This window comes from Pseudonaja textilis, chromosome 2, assembly GCF_049901715.1.
Source record: "Pseudonaja textilis isolate UNSWEBS1 chromosome 2, rPseTex1.2, whole genome shotgun sequence".
Taxonomy (NCBI): Eukaryota; Metazoa; Chordata; class Lepidosauria; order Squamata; family Elapidae; genus Pseudonaja; species Pseudonaja textilis.
The window spans coordinates 121304682-121324620 of NC_141991.1; the positions used below are offsets into that span (position 1 = coordinate 121304682).

Sequence of the window (19939 nt, forward strand, 5' to 3'; positions counted from 1 at the left end):
ACATAATCAAGGTAGGAGAACTTGCTGCACAAGCAAAATCAATCAGTATGGGCAGTTAATTATTGCCCTCAAAGCACTATACTAGCACTTGTTTCACTCTCTTCAACAATACTTCTATCAACAGAGTCTTTTGAAGACTCAACTTTTTATAGTACAAAATATCTGCATGCCAGCAACAGCTTATCAATTACTGTGAAAAACAGGAACATTTTCTTTCAACAAACTGACACAGGAGTACTTCATTCTTGGATCAAAGTTTCAATGCTATGCATGCAGCATACTATATTATACACCCCAATCACAAAAGGATGATAAAAAGACACAAAAGCAGCCTTAGCATGATTAGAAAATGACTAATGTTCTTTCTGTCCTATCTACACAAAGCAAGCTGTAGCTTAATCAGCATAGAGACTATTTGAAATCAGGCACAAAGCACTTTTAAAAGAAAATGTATGTATTCTTTAAAAATTAAAAGTGAGATTGTTTACATAAGAATTAGCAAGAATGTGATTGCACAGCATCAAACAAAAAAGAATGTTAGAACAACAAAGCTCATTCAAAGAAAATAGAAAGCCATTGTTTCTTGTTATGTGAGTTGTATGGTGATTCTTTTATCTCGCGTATTCACCCTCTTTTAAAGTTTCAAATAAACGCTTCTCTCCATAGCCTACCTTATATACAACCCCAAAATCAATTTTCAATCCCAGTCCACTAAAGGCCATTAGGAGTTATAAGAAATATCAAACAAATAATTTATCCCTGCACAAGTAGTTCAACTTTATATTCCTTCTTTTTGCTCTGCACAATCTTGACTTTTAAATCATTATTGTGGCATCACAGGATTTTATCTTTCATCACTTTGACATTTAAGAATTCTCAAAGCTTTTACCAGCTTACTTGGCAAACCCCATAAAAAAACACTGTCTGGGATTTCTTGTCAAAGCTGTTCCATGTCCAGATCCTTTTCCTTGATTTGTCTTTTGTATTCCCACTTTGGTAATGTCAATGTTGTAATCTTCCATGCCTTGAAACTCTACAATGTCTGTGTCAGTAAAAGTTTTTCTCCTCATCTTCTGAAAGCTAATTCATTGAAATATATATTCTTTCTGAGATATTGGTTATTAATATTTCAGTAGATGTTTAAAAAAACCTCTTAAAATACAGAAATCTTATAGTCAGCTTAGCCATTTTAATTCTTTTCTGCCCAATCCTTTAGATAGGGGTCTTCAAACTTGACAACTTTAAGACTTATAGTCTTCAACTCCCAGAATTCCTCCTCTAGTCATGTTAGCTCAGGATTTCTGGGAGTTGAAGTCCACAAGTCTTAAACTTGCCAAGTTTGAAGACACCTTTGCTTTAGATCCCTTTTGTATCCATTTGTAAACTTCATCAAGACTTGGTTCCTAACTAGATTCATTTCAGTCATTTTATATGCATACATTATACTAAATTTCTCTGGTCTCCTAATCCATTTAAAACTTTCTTAAATCACCCCCCCTTGCTTTTTTTGCTTTTTGTCAATTTGCCAAGTCTCCATTTAAAAGTTGCCAGGTCTCAAATTAAGTTGCCATTTTGAAGCTCTCCAATATCCATAAATGGTTAAACTGAACATTTCCAAATGTGATTAGAAAGTGAGTTAAGTTTGCTTAATGTCCTTATGAAAGGCCCTGCCACTGCTGATAGCAGAGGTCATGTCTCCTAGCTTTTGGCACTTAAGCCCACAGGAGACCATTGTTTTAGGGTGTCTTTGTGTGGAGCTACCAATTAGAGAACCAATGGGCAATCTTTCAATCTCTCCTTCTCAAGAGATTTGAAGGACTAGTCTACCCACAGGTCTTTTATTCTTCACATTGGTGGATACATCTTCAGTCAGTTATGATTCATACTGGAAGCCAATATGTGAACTATTTTCAACTTAATATTGCTGTGTTTTCCAAAAAATAAGACCTGGTCTTGTATTTTCTTTTAACCAGCAAAAAAGGCACCAGGTCTTATTTGCCGGGATGTCTAATTACTAACTCATCTCACAGCAGCATTACTGACAGCCCCACCTAGCAGGAGCCCCCTGCCGGCCCACTTCTTCTGAAGCCGCTCGCACGTGTCTCTCTCACCTCTGTTTTGTTGTCAGAGGCCTTAAAGAAAGGCCTCTGCAACCGATAACAGAGCTCTGGATCGATCAGACGGTGAAACGGAGCCCAGGGATGACGCATGCGAGTGGTGGCAAGCATCTGCAGAAGTGGGTCTGCAAGGCAAAACGTTGGGGTGTGCAAGGCCTGGGAAGTAGGGCAACTCCACACCCCCATTCCCCCTTAGCTTAATTTTTACCCATGTGCTTCATCCCACCCCATGCACCCTGGCATGGGCAAGGTCTTATTTTGGGGATAGGGCTTATATCCGGCGCACATGTAAAAAAATCAAGCTAGGACTTACTTTCGGGGCAGGTCATATTTTCAGGGAAACCTGATACAAGATAAGCAACATGCTAGAAAATTAAAAATCATAAGTCTGTTACATTCTAAAATATTAGCTAAACCTCTGCTGATTGACAAAATTATGGTTTGGGCAGAAAACATTTCCCATATTTGGATGCTGTATCCGTAAACTGCAAGAAGGCAACTTACCTCCATTTGAGGAATTTCTGAGGTAATTTTCACCACTTTTTTTTCTGCACTTCTAAATAAAAGCAAAAAAGATTGATCAGAACACAAGATATTGCCTTTCATAAACAGTTTGGTGGACATAAAAATATATTACTGAATAATGGGGGCTTACTGGTTTGAGATGCAATGCAAGCCATGGACACTGAAAGGCCCTCACTTTAGAATGTGTAAAATCCCATGTTTGTTCTGTTACTAAGTCAGGGCTATTTCCTGCTTGCAGCTATTATGGAACACAATATGCTCATACTTCAAGCTATGTGGCATTGTGGTGTGGTAGTTAGAATGCAATATGGCAGGATAACTGTCCACACATCAGGAGTTTGATTCTGACTGGTTCAAGGCTGACTCAGCCTTCCACCCTTCCAAGGTTGATAAAATGAGGACCCAGACTGTTGGGGGCAATATGCTGACTCTGTAAACCACTCAGAGAGGGCTGTAAAGCACTGTGGAGTGGTATATAAGTACTATTACTATGCGACTGTATTTCTCATAGCTAAAACTTCACCAACATGATGCAAGCAAGATACATAAGAACTGCAAGTCCAAACATTCTCAACCATATCAAGTTGAGAAAGGTTACCATAGGCGTTACAAATATATCATGAGCTTTTGAAGCCTAAGTATAATCAGCTGTCACCAAAGATATTTTGTTGGTAATCTTACCTTCCTACAACTATTTATCCTAATTTTTCTCTGATAATAAAATGAAAAACCCCCACTAATTTTAGAGCTGGTACAATTCCCAGTCCCTGCTTTGGTACATTGAGAAATAAGAATATATGGATCTATGGATTACCATAGATATTTTGAAAATAGTCCGTTTTTTGACTCCACAATTATAAAAGCAGCACTGTTGTATCATTATCATGCTCTTAAAAATATCCCTTTCAAGATGTTGCAGAAAAATCTAATGATGAAATTGTACTCTCAGAGGAAAGACAATCTTAAATGAAGTCTCTTCCAGTCAGAGAAGCTGCCCTGCCACCAGTATCTGAATCCAGAGAATAAACCCTCAAATAATGTTTAATTCTACAACTACAGTAACAGCCGAAGATCTTTTAACTGGGCTTCTCCAGAGAATGAAGAACTGTCCACATTATAGATTGGGCTACCTTTAGCTTGTTGCTGAGACAACATCCTCATTGTTGGAGCAAGGGAGAATTTCAGATAATAAATTTCACTTGGTGCTATCCATGGTGCTGGATGTATATCTATTACACAACAGCTTTTTATCAACTAGCATAGGGACTCCATTTAATGTTCTTATTTGCCTGAATTCTATTTACTTAAAAGCATCACTTACAACTTAATGGTTCTACATGTTGCCTCTTCTGTGTGGTTAAATTCCTGCAAAAGCATTACTAGGTTTCCCTATAAATCTTGAGTAAGTACACAACATTCAAAGAAATTTCTATTTATAAACAATTTACTCTGCAAAACCCCAGAACCCTTTAAACTCTATCTTGGAACAATTGTTCCCTAAACCTTACTTGAGGATCATTTATAAAAATATCAACCTCAATCATGTTATGCTTTACAAATTAAAATATTACTATAATAGCAATAGTACTTAGACTTATATACCGATTTATAGTGCTTTACAGCCCTCTCTAGGCGGTTTAGAGTCAGCATATTGCCCCCAACAATTCTGGCTTCTCATTTTACCCACCTTGGAAGGATGGAAGGCTGAGTCAACCTTGAGCCTGGTGAGATTTGAACTGTCAAATTGCAAGCAGCTGGCAGGCAGCAAAAGCAGCTTGCAGTACTGCATTCTAACCACTGTGCATAGGATGATAAAGATTTAGTAAAATGGGTAAAATATATGTAGAAACGTATTTTGAAGGCAACCTTATGCTAATTCAAAAAGGTTATTAAAATTAGACTTTATGCTAAACTAATTTTTCTTAGTTTTCATGTCTAACCAAGAGATAGATGAAAGAATGATATGGACATGAGAAATAACATACTCTATAAGGCAATAAGAGTCTTGGGAATAAAAGCAACTTAGCACAAAAAGTAATTTGAAGACAGCTATATTATTTTAACAAAAGCAAGCTTTGACTTAACACATGAATTCCAGGTTTCCTTTAACAAAGTGTATGAGCAAAGAATGTGAGGCTTGATTGTAACTCTTCATTTAATTATATGGTGATAGCTTTTGTATGTTAGTTAATTTAGTTCTGCTATCTGACCACACTGAAAGAAATAAAATTATTTTCAACTCTGAGGAAAACAGATGTTATTTAACTCAAAAGCATGGAAAACAGCACACTGGTGAAGAAGACAGCTGACAAAAGACATAAGAGAATCCATCTGCCTGAACCACAGTTATTTAAATTCACATTCTCTCTCTCCTACAAGTCAATGTAAACTGGACTGTCATTTGAACTTCTGAATATTAAAATATTTGAATGCCTTCTATATGAAGATAAATGAGATTTCATTTAGCATATAATTACCCATACAAAAACAAAACAAGGGAAAAGATCACTTATGCTAAGGAGTCAATCCAAGCCAGAGAGCTAATACCTATGTTACATCTCCTGAGAATTTTATCCTTTTATGACTCTATATTAACAAACGAGTTATAGTTCATGAAATAGCTATGGCTGACTTTTAGCTTGGTCTATCTCCATATCAAATATACATTTCTTTAACAATGTTCAATGGAAGCTAGTTAACCGCTTGAACAAAAATATAATGGAGTAGGTGTGCTTGGAAGTTTATGCTCTAAAAACAAGGTTGAGATTTGGAAAAAAAAACAAAAGTGGAAGACACAAAGTTCGGAAGTTCCCAGGCTAAATGAAACGGCATCCTCCTCCTCCAAACAGCTCCCATAAAACAGTGGGTCATAACCTGACTCATTAAGGTCTCCCATTTAGATAAATGGATGGCTTTTGTTCAAGATTCCTGGACAGTTTTTCTATTTTATGCCCTGAAGGGTAGTAATGGTTTAATGACTTTTTCACAGGAAGCAATTCAAAACAGGAACCAGGGATTTGTTGTCCCTGCAAGCACTGTTTGCAACCTGCAATAGATATAGAGAAATGGCACCCCCTGCTGTCAACAAGCTGGTACTGTACTAAATGTTTAGCTATGATTTAATCAAACATATTTTGTTTTAGAACCATTTTTTTGGAACAAACAATGGTTTAATCACAGTCACCAAGAAATAACAGATCTGATGCTGTTACAGAAAATGAATATGGCAGTTTCACTGCAGCATTTGATTGCATTGCACTATAAATGCAGCTATATTACACCTAAGAGCAAATCCATGTAGGATTCTAGGCTACCAAATTTATATTTGGAAAGAATTAGATTTTTGACGGTCTAAATCCTGTTTTGCTAATTTTGTAAAATGCCAATAGACATGGAAGTGAGATAGGTAGCTATATAAATGTAACAATTTAAAAGGAAATATACTATTACCTTGCTTTTAAGTAAAACACACAGGCAGATTCTTTCAATATATATAAAGCTTGTTTACCTAAAAATGGTGTGAAAGTGTAATAGACTAAAATACTTATTTTAGTGTTGTAACATATCACTTTTGTGTTACATATTTGTGTTTTAGTTAGTATTCTTAATGCATTTAAAAAATATTTTCCCCCTAATGTATCTGAAAGTCTTTTAGTCTGAAGAGTAGTACAAAATTGCCCCATAAACAACTGGATTAAAATTTAACTTCTCAGATAACCCAAACTATTTTACAAGAATTATTTTATCTGTCAAAATCTAAGCTTGGAAAGCAAGTAAATGACAAAATCACAAGTAAGCCTATTGTTTATCTACCTTAAACATAATTTTCAGTATGTGTCATACATGATAATTTCATGACGAGCTACAAGTTCACCCTCCTTGACCTCTTTTAGCACAATCTGAATGCCTGCTTGCTTGACTGGGCCACAGGAGTACCCTGTGTTTTACTTCAAATGTTCAGCTGACGAATGGCAGTAAGGCCAAATGGGCAATTTGGTTCTCTCTCTTTTAGCTTTTAAAGCATGTCGTTGACACAGGTGGCCCTATTTGCTTTTACAACTTGCCTGTTCCTTGATGTGCAATGAGAATGGGCACTGCAAGCTAAACTGTGTATCTTTGCTTTGTCTTTGTTAATACAGGGGTAACTTCTAATAGCTTTGTTTTGATAGAACTAAATTTGAAATCTTTATCTAAAGGGAAACTTAGTGTATATGCAGAAAAATAAGGCAATGTCATTCAAGGAAGGAGAATGGACTGTAACAGCTTTGGTTATATACTTGATATAAATGACCTTTATCTAGAACACAATTCCAAATGCTTCGGAAAAGAATGTTAATTTCTTTAAAAATCAAAGGTAAAATACATGCAGTGTTACAAACTTAGATATTAGGTAAATCTGTTTTAAGTACAAAAGAGTCATGAGGACTGGATGTTAAATTACAGAATTCTGGACTATACTTATTTTAAATAAGATTCATTAAATTTGGCTTTTTATTCAGGTCAATTATATTTAGCTTCTTTGTACTCACACTTGAGATTTCCAAAATGTCACACTATTTCAAATGTAATCCATCACTAATCCTTCCTAATCCAGATTAATAATCCACTTGCTTATTGAGAGTTGCAATAAACAAATTGCAAATAAATTCTGAAAATGTACATAAATGAGTGATACTTGGCCAATATATATATTCTGAAGTAAAATTACATTTCAGGAGAGGTCTCTGTAGTCATTTCCTCTTTAATGGGATTGTCTAAAGGCTTCTGTTCTTCTTCCTGCAATGTAAATATTAAAAGTTAGAGAGCGAATGTACAAAGCAGAATATATAGGCTGCACAAACAGTTCCAGCCCAATCTTACATATAGGCCTTACTGAAGTAAACATTAATGAGAAAATTATGAGTGAAAGTAAACATTCATAGAATTTCACCTATGAAACGATCCACAACCACAACTGGTCAAAAGACAAGCCTGCAAGTTTGAGGTTGGAAATATTTAACAGATTTTTTTTTATTTTTTTTTTTTGGGGGCACCATGCCCAGTATTTAATCTGTATTGTAATTCCGTCTACTGGATAGCATTTGAGAGTGGAGTGCGGACAGGGCCCTAAAAATTATTCTTAACTAGAGTGACATTCAGCTGCACCAATGTTCTTCTGAAAGACTTTAAGGAAGATAAATACATCTGTATTATCCATTTCTGGAAATATAATTCCTGCATTTAAGACTCAGAATGGCTTCCAACTTGAGGTAAAATACATAGTTTTCTTGTAGGAGAACATAAGAGAGAACACACCAGCAATGAAAAGCTGGGGATAATTTGAAGAAATATGTAAGAATATATACATTCATGCTATAGAATCACAATACTATTACTATTTTCTTCATTGAACTGAAGAGCCAAATTTGGTGCTTTTCGAGTCACATTCAAAGCAAAAATAACTGTCATCAAGAAAAAATGCAATAGCCCTAGCAATAGTATTTAGACTTACAGTGCATTCAGAAAGCATTCAGTCCCCCTTCACTTGTCAATTTTGCTATGCTGCAGCTTGATTCTACAGTTCTTGAAATTAATTTTTTCCTCATTTATCTACACTCAATACGCCATAATGACAAAGTGAAAACAGAATTTTAGAATTTTTTTCTGTAAATTTATTAAAAAGAAAAAACTGAAATATCACATTGGCATAAGTATTCAGACCCTTCACTCAGTACTTTGTTGAAGCACCTTTGGAAGCAATTACAGCTTCAAGTCTTTTTGGGTATGACGCGACAAGCTTTGCACATTTGGATTGGGGGATTTTCTGCCATTCTTCCTTGTAACTCCTCTCGAGCTCAGTCAGGTTGGATGGTGACTGTCAGTGAACAACATTTTCTGGTCCCTCGAGAGATGTTCAGTAAGATTCAAGTCAGGGCTCTGGTTGGACCACTCAAGGACATTCACAGAGTTGTCCCTAAGCCACTCCTGTGTTGTCTTGGCTATGTGCTTAGGATCAGCGTCATGCTGGAAAATGATCCTTCAGCTTAGCCTGAGGTCCTGAGCGCTGGATATCTTTGTACTTTGCTTTTGTACCATTCAGCTTTCCCTCAACCCTGACCAGTCTCCCAGTCCCTGCTGCTGAAAAACATCCCCAAAGCATGATTCTGCCACCACGCTTCACTGTTGGGATGGTATTGGGCAGGAGATATGTGGTGCCTGGTTTCCTCCAGACATAATGTTTCGAACTGAGTCCCTACAGTTCAATCTTGGTTTCATCAGACCAAAGAATCTCGTTCCTCACAGTCCGAGAGCCCTTCAGGTGCTTTTCTGTAAACTCCAAACAAGCTTTCATGTGTTTTGCTTTCATCTAGCCACTCTGCCATAAAGCGCGGATCAGTGGAGGACTGCAGTGATGGCTGTTTTTCTGGAACACTTTGGATCTCAGTCAGTGACCACTGGAGTCTTGGTCACCTCTCTTCTTAAGGCCCTTCTCCCCCAATTGCTCAGTTTGATTGAGCGACCAGCTCTTGGAAGAGTCCTGGTTGTGCCAAATTTCTTCCATTGGAGAATGATAGAGGCCACTGTGCTCTTAGGAACTTCAGTGCAACAGAAATTTTATTGCAGCCTTCCCCAGGTCTGTGCCTTGAAATAATCCTGTCTCTGAGCTCTGCAGGCAGTTCCTTTGAGCCCATGTCTTTAGCTCTGCTACAGTATGCATTGCCAACTGTGAGGCCTTCTATAGAGCAGTGTATGTCTTTTCAAATCATGTCCAAACAATTTTATTTACCACAGGTGGACTTCAATGAAGATGTAGAAAACATGTCAGCAACAATCAAAAGAAATGGGAGGTACTGGAGCTAAATTTCAAATGGGTCTAAATACTTATGCCAATGTGATATTTCAGTTTTTCTTTTTAATACATTTACAGACATTTCTAGTCTTCTGTTTTCACTTTGTCATTATGGCATACTGAGTATAGATTAATCAGAAAAAAAGAGTGAATTTCACCAACTGTAAAATCAGACTGCAGCATAACAAAATTGACAAAAGTGAAGGGGTCAGAATACTTTCTGAATGCACTGTTTTACAGTGCCTTACAGCATTCTCTGGATGGTTTATGATATCTGCATATTGCCCTCAACAATCTGGGTCTTCATTTTACTGACCTCGGAAGGATAGAAGGCTTGAGCTAGTAACTCTTGGTAATGAGCAGAGTTAGCCTGCAATATTACATTCTAATCACTGTGCCACCACAGCTCTAATGAAGCATAAAGGTCAGAACTTATCTGATTATTTTTAAAAACTTGGGATGACCATATAAAATTACAGTTCAATATAGTGTTAATTTTTCCACTCATGCCCCAATATAACTACTTTTATGTGAATTTACGAAGTTTGACTTCTATAACTTTTTGATATTTTTGGGAAAATTATGCTTTTATATCTTTAGCAGATTTCTTGCTAGTCAAAGGTATTTAAGAATTTAATTCAGGCAATGTGCCAGCTTATTAAAAAAAATCATTGCAACATTTGATTTCTATGCCAGCCATAGAAAAAAAGTAGCAGGGGATAGATGGATTGATCCAATTCTGTTCAATCAGCCCTGTTATAAAATGTTTTCTCCCTTTTATTCTTTCCTAAGAGTTTTTTGATTGATGCTGACTTTGGAAAATGAGACCCTAAAAACATGTTATATTTTTATGGATTACTTTAAGTTGATTTTTTAAAAATGTCTGGTTATATATAACAAAAAGTAAATTTCTATATTTTGCACAAGCAAAATAAGTAATCTAGGAATCTTATCTATAACAAAGATCTATAATATTTATAAATAAAAAATGTTACTTCCATTTTAGCTGATCATTATTCCTCAATACTTTTAGAGCCCTTTCTAATAGTTGTCACAAAGATTTTACATAAAACCAAAACTTATTTAAGCTAGTAATATGGAAATTGCAAGTTAATAGCTACACCTAAATCAATTTTCAAAGCAGACTGGAAACAGCTTAAACTGTGTTTTCAAATATTTGAAGAAAAAAAACATATTTTCCCCACTATAGTAATTGAAGATACAAGTGAAACTCAAAAAATTAGACTATCGTGCAAAAGTTCATTTATTTCAGTAATGCAACTTAAAAGGTGAAACTAATATATGAGATAGACGCATTACATGCAAAGCAAGATAGTTCAAGCCGTGATGTGTCATAATTGAGATAATTATGGCTTACAGCTCATGAAAACCCCAAATCCATAATCTCAGAAAATTAGAATATTGTGAAAAGATTCAATATTCTAGGCTTAAAGTGTCCCACTTTAATCAGCTAATTAAGCCATGATACCTGCAAAGGGTCCCTGAGCCTTTAAATGGTCTCTCAGTCTGGTTCAGTAGGAATCACAATCATGGGAAAGACTGCTGACCTGACAGTTGTGCAGAAAACCACCACTGACACCTTCCATAAGGAGGGAAAGCCTCAAAAGGTAATTGCAAAAGAAGTTGGATGTTCCTAAAGTGCTGTATCAAAGCACATTAATAGAAAGTAATGTGGAAGGGAAAAATGTGGAAGAAAAAGGTACACAAGCAGCAGGGATGCCTGCAGCCTGGAGAGGATTGTCAGGAAAAGGCCATTCAAAAGTGTTGGGGACTTTCACAAGGAGTGGACTGAGGTTGGAGTCAGTGCATCAAGAGCCACCACACACAGATGGATCCTGGACATGGGCTTCAAATGTCATATTCCTCTTGTCAAGCCGCTCCTGAACAACAAACAATGTCAGAAGCATCTTACCTGGGCTAAAGAAAAAAGAACTGGTCTGTTGCTCAGTGGTCGTCTTTTCTGATGAGAGCAACTTTTGCATCTCATTTGGAAACCAAGGACCCAGAGTCTGGAGGAAGAATGGAGAGGCACACACTGCAAGATGCTTGAAGTCCAGTGTGAAGTTTACAGTCTGTGTTGATTTGGGGAACCATGTCATCTGCTGGTGTTGGTCCACTGTGCTTCATTAAGTCCAGGGTCAACGCAGCTGACTACCAGGAGATTTTGGAGCACTTCATGCTTCCTTCCGCAGATGAGCTTTATGGGGATGCAGGACTTGGCACCTGCCCACACTGCCAAAAGCACCAAAACCTGGTTCAATGACCATGGGATTACTGTGCTTGATTGGCCAGCACACTTGCCTGACCTGAACCCCATAGAGAATCTATGGGGCATTGTCAAGAGAAAGGTGAGAGACATGAGACCGAACAATGCAGAAGAGCTGAAGGCCGTTATTGAAGCATCCTGGCAGTGCCACAGGCTGATAGCTTCCATGCCACGCCACATTGAGGCAGTAATTGCTGCAAAAGGGACCCAAACCAAGTACTGAGTACATATGCATGCTTATAACTTTCAGAGGTCCGATATTGTTCTATGTACAATCCTTGTTTTATTGATTGCATGTAATATTCTAATTTTCTGAGATTGTGGATTTGGGGTTTTCATGAACTGTAACTGTAAGCCATAATCATCACAATTACGACAAATCACGGCTTGAACTATCTTGCTTTGCATGTAATGAGTCTATCTCATATATTAGTTTCACATTTTAAGTTGCATTACTGAAATAAATGAACTTTTGCACGATAGTCTAATTTTTTGAGTTTCACCTGTACATAAACTATTCTGTTTCTGAGCACAAAGGAATCTTTTATTGTACTGACAAATAATCAGATACACTAAACATGACAATATAAACAGTACTGTTCTGATTATCATAAATAGATTTTTTTTCCTATTATAATCCATATAGACTAGAAATGGCTAGGCTACATGAATTATAATGCTTTGTTATTTTGTTATGATTCCTAACACATTTATAAAAATAACAAAACACTGATAAAATTGCATCGTTTAAAAATATTATTATTTAGTGTATAACATATCATACACAGCCTAGCAATATACATTAATAGCAATATACATTTCACCTAAATTAGTAAATACAATCAAATATAAAAGTTAAAATGACCTTTGTTCGAATACCAATGTCTACTCTAGGCCATCTAACCACTGAAGCACAGCATCATTTATATTAAAAATAAATAAATCAGATACTGGACTGGTATATGCCCTCCAATTAGAGCTGGGCACAATCTAGTTTGATATGACACCCTGCAGTCACACTGAGGGGAGGATACTATCCTGCTGGTAGCCAGACTGCTCTGCAGACTTTCCTGATTCTCAAAATACATGGCAACAAACATGAAAATTGACCTTTTCAGACCCAAATGACCAAGAGGAATCTGGAATATTATTCAAATTTTCAAAATCAATGTCGAGGGCTCAGCAGATCCAATAGATAGTATGTATCCAAACTGTTATTGGACAGTATCATAGACATTTTTAAAATAATTAATACTAATCTAAAACTAGTACTGGAAACAACACAGAGGTTTACAATGAACCTCTAAATACTTGTTATAAAAATATTTCTAAGTTATTTGCAGGCTAAGTTTACTTCACTCAAAGATAATATGAAGAACACTTAATTAAGCTTTTCAGGTATGAAAGAAATGGAAGGCAAATTGATCTCCTTAATGAAACAAAATTAAAAATTAAAAATTCTTGCTGAACAGGAATTCTGCTAACACAAATTATATAGCATTTACAGCATATTCCTACACAAATCAATCCACTGTTATATGATTAAAGAATTGATGCTATGATAGTATGACATAGATTTACCTCTGTTTCTTCTCCCAAAACGTCTTCTTCATTTGCCTCTTCCTCGGCTAAATAATTCAGGGGAAAATGAAGTTATTAATTAAAATATTTTTATTATAAACCAAAGACATATTGAAACCTAGATCTGTTGCCCCTAACCTTTCTAGCATGAGGGACTGGTTTTATGGATCACAATTTTTCTACAGACCTGGGGCAGGGGAAGGGGGAATGATTTCATGCTCAATCTAAATCCTGTGCATATGCAGATGGAACATCACTTGCTTACTTGTCACTTGCACAGTCTGGTTCCTAATAGACCACAGACCAGTACCAGTCCGTGGTCTGCCCTAGATGTTTAAATACTATTCTGTCTCTACTTAAAATATATTTTTTCAGTTTTAACATATTTGTCTTTTTAGAGTTATCCAAAACACCTCAAAGTAGAAGTAGTAAATTGAACTGGAATACTAATTTATACACTGTACACATAGGAAGGCCTGTACAGTTTAGGGCTTCTATCATTAAATAAAAGTATTTTGGCCAATACTCCCTTTTCAATTCCCATCTAACATGTCAACAATTGCACTGATAGCTGATTTATTGTGTTGACTGTACAACATGCTACTTCTACATTTTCTTACATGTATTATGCAATGGAGTGGCTTTGACATTTTTAAAAATGAAAGTTTAAAATGAAAGCAGTTATAAATAAATAATAAAAGCTAGAAGTCATCTTTTTAATGTCAATTCATCATCATCATCCTAGAGTTTTCCCACAGATGCAAGGTCTGCTTTTTTAATGTCAATTATCTGTGCATAAATGGTTTTCCTATCTGATTGACCCTGGAAGCTAAATAGTGCTTGGATGAAAACTGCAGTACCGAAGGGAATATTGAGGCTGTAGGCTACATTGGAAAGTCAAAAACATTTCAAAACAATGCAGCAGCAAATGACAATGTTGCAAAAAAACCAATACAATTGTATCCATAGTCTTCTTGAATTCAAGGGCATATTTTCTTTATATCTGGGAAGGTAATCTATAATTTAGCTCGCTCACTCATGTCAGAAGTACCAAGGCGCTTCTGGGTTGAAAGGACTAGCCAGCAACATCACCATTGCCCAAGGGATGCCTGGTTTGGGGGCTCCTTTCATGTCCCTGTTAAGTTGCCCATTGATGTAGTACCCCTCTATCTATTTGCAGTTCCCCACAGGAGCGAGTGACAGGAGCTCACCCTATCATGGGGCAGCAACAAGGTCTTCAACACGAGCCTGCCAATTGTCAGCCCTGTGTCCCAACCATGTGAGCCACCACATTCCTATATTTTTTAGTTAAGAGCAAGTCTATTTGATTAGTTTTCAATTTTAGTTTGAACAAGCCAAAACTGGTTTGATGCTTAGATATTCTGTGGCTTCTACTGTGAGAAAGGGAACTAGGCCAAATCATATTAAGTTATACCTTGGTGTCATATATGAATCTAGATATATTAGATCAAAAAGTCCCATTATACATGACCCAAACCTATTTTGCAACCCATCTATAACAGCAGAAACATATTTGGTATATTGTTTAAAATATACAAATACATGTATAGAAGGTTTTTTTAGCTAGCATGTTCTTCATTCAGTCGTTTTACTAATGCTTACTTTTAGAACACAAATGATTCAATTACATTTTATGCAAATTATAAGAAAATACAATTATTCCTAAATCTCAGATGCCAGCATTGGAGACCGTAAAAGGAGGGATATTTGTTTTTATTTGGCAACATTTTAATGGAGACAAATCAGTGTCAGAGTTGGCCAGAATTTTTTGTCAGCTTGGCAAAATAAAATTTCAGCTCCTCCATGATTTCTCCTCTAAAGATCAATCCAATATTAGATATCTCCTTTGAGGTTAGTGTCTAGTTTACAACCACAAAAAAGATAATAAATTCTATAAATTCAATGATAATAGATAGCAGCCACATTGGAGTCACATTTATGTCGCCCCAAGATTGATCTCAGCATTCAGATTTGTCCAGTTGAAGAATTTGTTATATTTTTTCAAAAACCTTAATTTTATGATGTTGCAATGTGATAAGATGGGGAAACTTGTTCTTCAACAACTATTGTGAGTATATATGTATATATATTATGAGTATATCCTCCATGTTTATTTTAACTATTCTGAGATTAGGGGGATGACACAGGAATTATTTGCATTTTCTTTTACTTATGTCTTTTACTCTATTTTCTAACATATGGTCTTATTACTGATCTGTGTTTTGTATTTTGTATTCTAATATGACCTAATGGCTAGTCAATAAAGTATTATTGTTGTATAAATCTGTAATAACAAAGATACAGGTAATCCTCGTTTAGTGACTTTAATTGGGACTGGCAACAGTTGTTCAGTGAAATAGTTACTAACAGAAACAGTAACTGTTCTTGTGATCTTACTTCAGCTTTGCTTTGCTTTGCTTTGCTTTGCTTTACAGACCTGCAAAGGTTTACTGATCTGTGTTCTGGCTGAATGGAAAAATGTAGTATGATTTTGAATTGCATTAATGCTACTTAAAAATACATACCGTTTACCAAATAAAGAATTTTAAATTAATATAGATTTTATATTAATCTACATACTGTTTCAATTAAATGACACATTCAGAGTCAGCCCACCATATCTTTTGAATTAAGCCATTTTTTTCATGCAGCAATCGTATTGCTTCTTTCTTCAAGAACATGTATTATTAAATATGCTTGGCAATTTTGTTTGATCAATTTTCTTAGACCAGTTGTTAAACTATCCAGGCTGTAATTTCCTAGATCGGTCTACCCATTACCCACAATTAAGAATACATATTACACAGATAAATTTTCCATGGGCAGATACCTGAATCCAGCCTCTTTTTTTTTTTGCCAATAACTAGAATACACATTAACTTGCTCAGTTCTCTTTTGAAAAATTCAAAAATTATCTGCCCTACACATACATACACAAACACAAAAAATCACTTTTATCTTTCCTGGATAAATGTTCATTTATTTTTCTTCACTTCACCTTTAGTTTCCAATTCTTAAAGGTCAAATTTAGGACGGAAGGATTTATATTCCTTGCAGACAGCTGTTCTCTTGCATTCTTTAGAGTAGTTGATGCTACTTGGAGGTTTATCTTTGCCAGGGTCACCTAAATAGTGCAAACGGGTGTGGAACATTCTTGGAACTGCTGAAAGGATTATGTTATAGACTGGAGATAGATGATGTCGTATCCTTCCCTCTCTGTTGAGAGAGGGCTGTTCAATTTTGACACGGATGGTCTCTTTGAGCCTACTTTCAAATCAGATTTTAAAAGAAATTTCAGAGAAGCACAGATAAGCCTCCAAGTGGCCTCAACAACTCTTGGATGAGAAGCAAAATGTCTTCAAAGAAAAACAAGCCCAGTTGCCACTTGAAAAAGCACCTTTGGGATAACCATTACATGGATGGCTGAGAATCTCCATAGACATTAATATTAAACCAATACTTGGGCACTACAGCAGCTAGAAAACCTATCCAAATTATAAAAAGCTGCCATGATAGTGCAGTCAATGACATTAGTAAAAATATCAGGTAGAACATAGAACTCTGAGGATATCAGAGTGTGCAGTAAGTTAAGATACTCTCTGTGGTGCAGCGGTAGAAGGTCACCAGCAGTTTTTCATTCAGATATTGTTTTCTGAGAAGTCGCAGGTAATATAATCTCTGCCGAGGCTTCTCATAAAACAACTGAATGAAAAACTGCTGGTGATCTTCTATCACTGTACCATAGAGGGTATCTTAACTTACTACACCGCTGTATGATTTGCCAATTGCACAGTGTCAGATAGGACAGCACTCCAGAGCAGTGGTCACCAAAGGCTGGGGATCACTGGTGGTCTGCGAGAAAGTTTTGGTGGTCTGCAGAGAAATGTGACCCCAAAGCAATTAATCCAGGCTATGCAGGAACACAAGGCTGCACCACCCACATGGCCTGCAAGAACACAAGGCTTGCGTCGCTTGCATTGCGAACAACACAAAGTAGTGAGGGGGGAAACTTGCCCACTCACCCAACACGCCTTGCCTGGCCACTGGGCTGCTTCTTTCCGCTTTTTTCTTCTTCTGCTTTTGGCTGCACGCAAGGAAAGGAGCAAAAGTCTTTCTTTCTCTCTCCCAAACTCCACCAGAAATGAGTCTTTGGGACCCTGCAAAGCATCCTGCTCCAAGAGGCTGCGCTGCAGCAAAAAGTTTCGTGAAGACTCATTTTTGGCGGAGTTTGGGGAGAGAAAGAAAGACTTCTGCTGCTTTCCTTGCATGAAGCCATTCTCCTCCCCCTGAGAATGGAGCTGGAGAAGATATCCTACGATCCCAAATAAAGAATGGTCAATCAGTAGGAAAACAGGGTGGGGAATTTTCCTGCAGACTTTTTTGGGGGATTTTCCCAGGGTTTTTGCTGCTTTCTGCAGAGACCCTGGAAAAATGTCAGCTAGCCACTGTCAGTAAAAATTCATATTTGTGGTCCGCGGGATTTAAAATTATGAGTTTAGTGATCCCTGAGGTCCAAAAGGTTGGTGACCGCTGCTCCAGAGGGCTGTCATTGCCCAGAAGATAATTGGTTGCCCTCTCCCCTCTTTGGAAGAGCTTTATAGCTCCTGCTGCCTTAAGAAAGTTCAAAACATTCTCAAAGATCCATCTCATCCTGGGCAGCCTTTTTTTAACTATTACCATCTGGCAGATGGTACAGGATAATAAAAACAAGGACAAATAGGCTGAAAAACAGCTTCTATCCCAGGGCAGTAACTCTATTGAATTCTACTGTATAGTGCAATATTAATGCAATATTAGGGGTTTCAATTCAATGTATAGAATGTGAAGGATGTGTGGTTGTGTTTATTTTCAGTCATAATATACAATGAAGATGGTATTTAATTTCATTGTACGAGGTGCAATGACAATAAAGTAAAGTAAACTAAACATGAAGAGATCTGTCAAAGGCACTAGACTGGAGACCCCAAGATTAAGCTATAAAGAAAATTTTCTTCCTACTGAAAAATAAACATTTGTCATAGACTCTAATCATACTAGCAAGCAATCTCTAATGAGCTTAATTCTTAAGAATGCAGCTGTCACCATCATCTTTCTCTCATCATGCCTTTCTTCATGACACTATATTACTTCTATTCTGGAGTTAAGAAAAAAAGAATTAAGAGTGGATGTAGGCCTGTGATACCTCCACTAGAAGTAAATACATTAACATTTCTTGTCCTATTCTACAGAATATCTGATTACATATGCTACAAATTAACATACCGTACACTTCAACCAAGGAAGATCTTACCAAAGAATAGCAAGGAACCTACCATGCTGCTCTAGATATGTCTGGAGTCTATTGATGAGATCTTGTTTGTTTCCTTTTGCCTCCAATCCTCGGGCTAAACACTCTTGTTTCAACTCCGCAAGCTGTTAAAAGTAGAAAAGATTTAACCTTAATCAAACATGTGATTTCCTACAGACATATAAAAATTAAAGCAAAGCTCTTAAAATGAAGCCGAATCATTCTCCTTTTAACAAGTGAAAGACATGACCTTCAAAGAAATAGGCAATATTATGTTACTATAGCCTATCTCAATAAAGTATAGCTTTAATTTTCCTGTGAAGCCGTTTTCCTCATCTGGTCTACCTGTAGAGTTGACACTCCTGCAGGTAGACACTGTCGTTTAAGGAGGACTCTCCAATGTTTACATCAAGATGACCTTGAAAGAAAAGCATCAGTGTGAGTCTGAAACCAAGAAAACTGAAGAATTTCTTCAAAAATCATTAAGACTGTTCAATGAAGAACCTCAACTAGGACCCATCATTTTAAAAGTATTAGATCGTGGTAACGATACATTAATGACGTTCATGCTTAACAAGCTGCCCGACAAGTAGGCAACCTCCGATTTTCCCATACTGTATCCCAAAAAGCGTTACTTGTTCAATGCCTCCTGGAGCAAAGTCGCAAAAAAAAGAGGGGGGAAAAGGATGACAAAAAGCAACACGTAGCACGCTTGCAAAGCGGTTTACAGTTCCCGAAAGCAAAGGTTGAAAACAGGGGCGCTGTTCTCTGAAAAGGAAAGAGAAGAACCACGCTGGAAGGGAAAGGCCACCGGCCAAGAAGAATTCAGTCCGGGCTGGGAGACAAGACTCCAGACGTGCCGACGTGAGGAGAATCCCATCATCTCTTTCCCGCGCTCTCGAAAAGGCTGACAAAGAAGCCCGCCCGCTAACCCACCCACCCAAACAGGAAGGCAGCTTCTTCCTACGGTCGAGAGGGAGGAGAAGGCCGAGCGCCGCTTCCCCAGAGCAAACGAAAGACGCGCTCCTCCGCCCAAGGCAGCCTCCATACCTTCAACTTGTGCAGCTCCACCGTCTCCGCCGCCATCTTAGCTTCGCCTCCCTCAACAATCTAACTCCCCGCTCACAATAACAGCCCCCACCCCACGACGCCCCCGAGAACCCTCGCCGAACGCCTGGCCCAATCCGAAGCCGCGCTCTCACTCGAACCCTGCCCTTCCGAATGTCGGCCCTCGCCATTGGTTGGCGGGTGAGGAACCGGATGGAGGGTGAAAAGAGGGGCGGAAAGGAAAC

The 19939-nt window shown here is 37.3% G+C and overlaps 1 protein-coding gene across 2 annotated transcripts in view; it reads right to left on the minus strand.

Annotated features, from left to right (window-relative positions):
* SARNP (SAP domain containing ribonucleoprotein) overlaps nucleotides 1–19759 on the minus strand; it is a 61676-nt gene extending 41917 nt beyond the window's left edge. For both annotated transcript variants that reach the window (XM_026711251.2, XM_026711250.2), the window contains exons 1-5: nucleotides 19698–19759; nucleotides 18673–18772; nucleotides 13340–13386; nucleotides 7351–7418; nucleotides 2622–2673 (exon numbers count right to left, since the gene is read on the minus strand). In XM_026711251.2, coding sequence (XP_026567036.1) covers nucleotides 2622–2673; nucleotides 7351–7418; nucleotides 13340–13386; nucleotides 18673–18772; nucleotides 19698–19733 — 303 coding nt within the window. In that variant the 5' untranslated portion in view covers nucleotides 19734–19759. The remainder of the gene's footprint in view (nucleotides 1–2621; nucleotides 2674–7350; nucleotides 7419–13339; nucleotides 13387–18672; nucleotides 18773–19697) is intronic.
* Between the last annotated feature and the right edge of the window lie 180 nt (nucleotides 19760–19939).